Below are 7,500 nucleotides of genomic sequence, written 5' to 3' on the forward strand. Positions count from 1 at the left end.
AGAGAGAGAGAGAGAGAGAGAGAGATAAATAGATAGATAGATAGAGAGAGAGAGAAAGATAGATAGAGAGAAAGAGAGAGAGAGAGAGAAAGATAGATAGATTAAGAGAGAAAGAGATAGATAGATAGATAGAGAGAGAGAGGGATTGAGAGAGAGAGGAAGAGAGAAAGAAGTAGATAGATAGATAGATAAATAGAAAAGAAAATAGATAAAAAGAAAAGAAAAGAAAACTTTAAGACAATAACCATAAAAAAAATCAGAAAAAAATCAAAATCCCTCAAATAAAAAAATCAACCAACCGACCAACCAACTAACCAAACAACCCAAAACCCAACCCAAAAGACAACCCAAAACTCAACCCAAAATTCCTGACCTTCACTGACCGTCCGCCTCGCCGTTCCTCCGAAGACGCCCCAAAGAGCGCTAGTGTGGGCAGCCTAGATAACTTCTCTAGAACTACCTAGTTTCTTGAACATTGGTAAGACACGTGGTTGGGCGATGCAATTGCAGCTTCAACTACACAGTACTTCCGGTGAGAGTGATTCGAAACCTTGATATTGTTAATGATATATATATGGAGTTATATAATATTCGGGGGGAAGGAAAAAAAGATGGATTCCTCTAAGTATGCTGGAATTAAAGGTTTAAAAGGAAATTATGATATTTTTGTGTACACATGTATATGCGTATATATATTTTAAATTTATATATATATATTTATTTAATATATATATATAATATATATATATATATATATAAATATATATATATATATATATATATAATATATATGTATATATATATATATATATATATATATACATATACATATATACATACATACATATATTATACATATGTGTATAAGTATTCACATATACATCATCAGCACTCAAAAGATATGATAAGTATTCGAGAAAGAACTTGTATGAATCGCTAGATGTATAAAATATTCCTAGATACCTTTCAATAGAAGGCGAACATCACTAAAGACGCTTAATCTAAGCACTAAATGGTGACAGGTAGGTTGTGATCCTTTACCTTAATCGTGCAAAGAAAATTGAATCCAAAAATGGAGAAAAAAAAAGAGAGAGCAAAATACACATTGTAAAGTATTGTCTTCAGCGAGAGAAGACAATAAACCTATCACTTCAGTTGAGATGTTTCAGTCAAGAAGTTCATTATCACTATCATTTCATTATTATTATTATTATTATTATTATTATTTACCCTGAGGCTATCTGGGAGAAATAGCCACCTGCAAAAAGACTTCCGTAGAACGACGATTTACAAAAAAGGCGAAAATGAGATTTAGAAAAAAAATAAAAATAAAAAGGCGAGAGCGTTTAGCGAGACAGCAGAAACACTTAGGACTAATATGTAAATCACTATCTAAGATCACAAACATCAGATCTGTATTTGTTTGTTTTCTTGTTGTTTTTTTTGTTGCTGTTGTTGTTGATTTTTATTTATTCTCAGGTACAGTCACCTGATGATTCTGACGTCGGCTTCGTCTGTTGCATGCATTAAGCCTCTCCTGTTGCATGCACTGACCTCTCGTGTTGATATTGATATATACTCGAAGCACCTCTATGTGTTTGATTAGTGAGCATGATTATAAACCTTTTGTTTCGAGGCACAAGGCGAATTGTATGTAATCTGCACCGTCTTTGTGAAGCTTTTCCTTGTCTTTTTGTCCTTTTCAGCTTTTTCAAACTTCTTTTGATAACGAAAGAGAAGTTTATGTTGATATATATATATAAAGTTCATCACCAAAAGCAGTTGCTGCAGTAGACATATTCACAGTAAGGGATTGGAAACTATTATCTATAAACTTTATTTCTTCCTCATTTTTTTAAAGAGAAAGAAGGATTAAAAAATCGTTCATTTTTTAGTGTTTGTTTTTTTGGTTAGTTTTCTTTTGCATTTTGTTGTTTCGTTTGTTTCGTTTGTGTGCTGTTCATTGTTCAAAGCATCAGCTGATTCACTTTCAACGTCATCAGCTGATTGGCTTTTCAATCTCTTGTCACTTATTATGTTTCACTTGTTGGGGAAAATCGCCACGAGAGGGAAGAGGTTAAACGAATTTAATAAAGAAGGGGGAAATATGTAGGGAAAAAAAGAAGAAGGAGAAGATAGATAAATGAGAAGTAATGGGAGCAAACAGAATAAAAGAAGAGTAGAGGAAACCGAAAAAAAATCAAAACAATGAAACGATTTGTTGACATCCTTTTCAATCCGTCAACGTCAACAAACCACCCACAAAACCTTAAAAAAAAACACACACACAAACACAAAATCTCTTTCCTCTTTTCCTTTCAATATCTTCCAAATCATCCCAAAAGCAAAAGAAGAAAAAAAGAAAAGAAAAAAAAAAACCTCTCGTGGAACTACAAATTATTATGACAATGGTAGTCCCGACTCCGATCTGCCAGGTAGGCCTGCTGTCGCGCCGTGGGCTGGGGTGGCAGACTAGGATGTCTCGGCACGGGGTTGAAGTTGGGTGGTGGGGGTGCCAGGTTGTTGTGGTTCGTCGCCGGTACCATGTAGGTGGTAGGTGGTATGTATTCTTGAGACGTCGGGGAGTCGGGCGATGAGCGGACGATGACGAGGCTAGAGCGTCTTCGCGAGGGACCTGTCTTGTCGACTCGCTCCTCCTGCAGGATCTGGGAGGGAGGGAGAGAAAGAGGAGGGTGAGAGAGAGGAAGAAGGGTGATCAGGGAGAGGGACGAGGGGAGGGAAAAGGGAGGGAGAAATAAAATGAGATGAACTATAAGGATAAAAGAAAAGAGGAGTGAGAGGGGAGGGAAAAGGAGAGGGAGAAATAAAATGAGATAAACGATAAGGATAAAAGAGGAGGGTGAGAGAGAGGGAGAATGGTTATCAGGGACAAGGGGAGGTAAAATGGGAGGGAGAAATAAAATGAGATGAACTATAAGGATAAAATAAAAGAGGAGAGAGAGGGAGAAGGGTAATGAGGGAGAGGGATGAGGGGAGGGAAAAGGGGAGGGAGAAATAAAACGAGATGTACTATAAGGATAAAAGAAAAGAGGAGAGAGAGGGAGAATGGTTATCAGGGAGAAGGACGAGGGGAGGGAAAAGGAGAGGAAGAAATAAAATGAGATGAACTAAAAGGATAAAAGAAAAGAGGAGAGAGAGGGAGAATGGTAATCAGGGAGAAGGAAGAGGGGAGGGAAAAGGGGAGGGAGAAATAAAATGAGATAAAGCATAAGGATAAAAGAAAAGAGTGAGAGTGAGGGAGGCAATGGTAATGAGGGAGTGGGAGAAAAGAAAAAGAAATGAGGAGGGAGAATAGGGAAGAAAAAAAAAGAAAGAGAAATTATGATAAAAGAGAGAGAGAGAGAGGAATGGGATGAGGGAGAGGGAGGAAAAGAAAGAAAGGGGGAGGAGAATTAGGGTGAATAAGGGAGGAAAAAGGAGAGAAAGAACGAGAAAAATAACCATGATAAAAGAAAGAGGAAAAAAGGGGATTGTGGGAAGAAAGAGGAGAGTGAGAAGGGAAACAATATTAAGGGAGAGGAGGGGAGAAAAAGAAAAGAGAAGGGGATTAAGGGAGAAAGAAAGTAAAAGAGAAAGAACTATGAGAAATCATGATAAAAATAAGTAAGATGAAAAGAGAGAGAAAAAAAAGTAATGCGGGAGAATGAGAGATAATTTATCAGTTTTATTCACATCTATTTCATTATCTTTAACATCTATCAACCAGACTAACCTAGACATATATATATATATATATATATATATATATATATATATATATATATACACACATTTATATACATATATGTATATATATATATATATATATATATATATATATACATATATGTTATATAGTATATATATATATATATATATATATATATATATATATATATATATATATATATATATATATATATATATATATATAGAGAGAGAGAGAGAGAGAGAGAGAGAGAGAGAGAGAGAGAGAGAGAAAGAGAGAAAGAGAGAAAGATACAAGAGAAGGGCGCACGTCGAAGGAGAATGAGAATGAGGGTGGGAAAATGAGGGAGAGAGAGACGGAAAAGAATGATGGAGAGAAAGAAAGGAAACAAGGGAGGGAGAGAGGGAAGAGAGAAAGATAGGGAAGAGAGAGAGAGAATGAGAAATAGAGAGAAAGAGAGAGAATGAGAGAGGGAGAGAATAAGGAAAAGAGAGAAGGAGGGAAGAAAGAAGGAGAAAGAATGAGGGCGAGAGAGAGAGGGAAAGAAAGGAAGAGAAAATGAAAAAGCGCGAATAAGGGAAAGAGGGAAAGAAAGAAAGGGAGGAAGAGCGAGAGAAAAAAAAAAGAAAGGAAGAGAGAATGAATTCTTACAAGAAGAAGAAGAGGGACATTCACCATAATTTTAATTCTTATCTTAATTCAGAAAACGATTATGAGATCTTACCGTATTCTCGAAAACTTATATAATAATATTCGACCCAAAATCATAAGAATTACTCTAAAATAAATATCCTCTTAAATCTTAATCCAAAGATGATTAAGATGATATATTAAGCAGTGAGTGCAAGATGTTGTGTTTATGTTTATATGCACATAAACATGAACTGATACAAAGCATGCGCAGTGTGTGTGCATGATTATGTTTACGTTTGTATATTTGTGTGCACGTGTGTGTGTGTGTGTGTGTGTGTGTGTGTGTGTGTGTGTGTGTGTGTGTGTGTGTGTGTGTGTGTGTGTGTGTGTGTGTGTGTGTGTGTGTGTGTGTGTGTGTGTGTGAATGTGTTTTGTGTATCAGTGTGTGTGTGTGTGTGTGCGCGTGTAAGTGTAAGTGTGTTTGTGTATGTGTGTGTATCTGTGCGTGCGTGTGTGTGTGTTTTGTATATCAGTGTGTGTTTATTAGTGTGTGTGTGTGTGTGTGTGCATTTCCATTTGAGTTCATGTATGGATCCAGTGTGAGCGTGAATGTTTATATTCATCGGCAAAAGATAAAAATAAACATTATTGAGATAAAGCAAACAAAGCGATAAACCGAAGGGAAGAAGGGAGAACAATATAGAAAGAGAATATAAATAAATAAGAAATAAATAGAATTTAGAATAGACAGAAAATAAGCAAAGGGAAAATATATTAAGATATAAGATTTGATAAATGATAGATTAATAGAATGAGTAAATTATGAAATGGTAATAAAATACTCAATGAGAAATAAAAGCATATAACAAAGGAAAAGAGAGAGAAAAAAAAAACGCGAAATGTAATTTAAAAAGATAGAATAAAGTACTACAATAAAACGTAAGTGAAAGAAATAAACAAGGAATTAATGATAACTAGTTCTAAGATACAAAAAGTTATAAAAAGGCAAACTAAATGAATGAAAAAAAAATGAAAAGTTGAGACGAAAAAAATCATAAATTGTAAATAAAAACAAAAATAGACTGGACAAATTAACACTAAAAATAAATGTAGAATAAAACAGAAATGGGCTTTAAAATAGCATGTGAAATAATAAAAAAATCTAAATAACATATGAAAAAGTTAATAAAAATGAAAAAGCTCAGGAAAAACGGATATGATAATATAAATAACGTTCTAAACTCTAATAAGGAGGAGGAGGAGGAGGAAAAAGGAGGAGGAGGAGGAGGAAAAAGGAGGAGGAGGAGGAGGAAGAGGAGGAGGAGGAGGAGGAGGAGGAGGAGGAGGAGGAGGAGGAGCAGGAGGAGCAGGAGGAGGAAGAGGAGGAGGAGGAAGAGGAGGAAGAGGAGGAGGAGGAGGAGGAAGAGAAGGAGGAGGAGGAGGAAGAGGAGGAGGAGGGGGAAGAGGAGGAGGAGGAGGAAGAGGAAGAAGAGGAGGAGGAAGAGGAGGAAGAGGAGGAGGAAGAGGAGGAGGAGGCGGCGGCGAGAACACAGGCATGTCAATTAGGCGTAAAATGAAGCTTAAGGCAGCCAAACAAAGGAGGTAGTGCTCACCTGAGTGTCTGCAGGGGAGTGTAGGGGGAGGGGGGAGTGGGGGGGTAGCACGGCTGTAGGACTAGGAGGAGAGGACTCGGCCCCGGACCGCCTGCGGGTGGGAGGGGTACGGAGAACGCCACGAACCGGAGGGCGCCGGGACACGCCGACATGAGAGTGGTGGGGCGGAAGGAGACATAGCACAAGACCTGCCGGCGCACGGTAACAGGCGAAGGCGGGAGGAACGTAGCCGCACCGGGAACGTCTGGAACGCTGCTGGGCGACGCCGAACGCCGGGCCCACGGAGAGTGCCGGGCGAACGGGCCCGCCCGAACACCGCCCCGAGTTCACAGAAAGTAGGAAAGTTTGAAGAGGAAACAGGGAGAAGAAGAAGCAAGAAACTGAAACAAAGGTTGTTACACGCATAAGCACGAGTAAATATGTACGTCCGCAAAGAGTGATAAGGAAAATAGAAGAAGCACCGGATCAAAGAACAGGGAAAAATGTTCACGCGAATCCGACAGGTAAAAAGAAAGGAAGAGCGCCGACGCAGGAGGGACACAGAAAGGAACAATGTTACGGCAAACGACCGAGTAAACTGGCAATTCCCGAAAGAGTGCTACGGCCCGTAGACGCATACGATTCTCCCACGCCCTAGCGAGACCATGTTCCCATAATCGCACGCGTCACACGAAGTGGAACTCCCCTGCCGCCCCGTTCACCATCGCACGGCAACCATTATCAGAGCATAGGCCATTTTGTCTCCTCCCTTCCCCGCCATAACTCCTCCACCTTCCTCTACCCCCTCCCTTCCCATCTCCTCCTTCCCCTTTCCCCCATAACCTCTCCACTTCCCTTTATCTCCTCCCTTCCCCCCCCATAACCCTTCCACCTGCCTCTATCCCCTCCCTTCCCATCTCCTCCTCCCCCTTCCCCCTCCCTTTCCCCCATAACCCCTCCGCCTCCCTCTACCCCCTCCCTTCTCCCATAACCCCCCCACCTTCCTCTACCCCCTCCCCACCTTCCTCTACCCCCTCCTCATCTCCCTCTACGCCCTCCCTTTCCCCCATAACCCCTCCACCTCCTTCTACCCCCTCCCCACCTCCCTCTACCCCCTCCCCACCTCTCTCTACCCCCTCCCCACCTCCTTTTACCCCCTCCCCACCTTCCTCTACTCCCTCCCCACTTCCCTCTACCCCCTCCCCTCCCCCCATAACCCCTCCACCTCCCCTCCCCCCCCCCCCCTCCCCCCCCCCCCCCCCCCCCCCCCCCCCCCCTCCCCCCATAACCCCTCCACCTCCCTCTACCACCCCCCTCCCCCTCGCAAGACAACGTACTTACAGAATGACAAGAAGGTGTATCGTCTCGAAGAAGCCATTGAGGTGTCTAATGGGAGAAGTCTGTTCAGCCTCCAAGAGTTTGTTGAGGTGGATGAGAGAGAATGAGAGAGAGAGAGAGAGAGAGAGAGAGAGAGAGAGAGAGAGAGAGAGAGAGAGAGAGAGAGAGAGAGAGAGAGAGAGTCTTGCTGAATAGGGAAGAGTGAGAGATAGGATTGGCAGAACATCC

At 40.9% G+C, this 7,500-nt stretch overlaps 1 protein-coding gene across 2 annotated transcripts in view; it reads right to left on the bottom strand.

The window, feature by feature from the left end:
• Positions 1–836: 836 nt before the first annotated feature.
• Positions 837–7,500, bottom strand: part of LOC122255757 (uncharacterized) — a gene marked incomplete at its 3' end in the record, with an annotated part of 118,763 nt that continues 112,099 nt past the window's right edge. For both annotated transcript variants that reach the window (XM_086535062.1, XM_086535061.1), the window contains 1 exon segment: positions 837–2,666. In XM_086535062.1, the coding sequence (XP_086391188.1) occupies positions 2,391–2,666 (276 nt within the window).

The sequence above is a fragment of the Penaeus japonicus genome, unplaced genomic scaffold (assembly GCF_977035675.1).
Source record: "Penaeus japonicus unplaced genomic scaffold, GWHDUDI00000001_assembly GWHDUDI00000042, whole genome shotgun sequence".
Taxonomy (NCBI): Eukaryota; Metazoa; Arthropoda; class Malacostraca; order Decapoda; family Penaeidae; genus Penaeus; species Penaeus japonicus.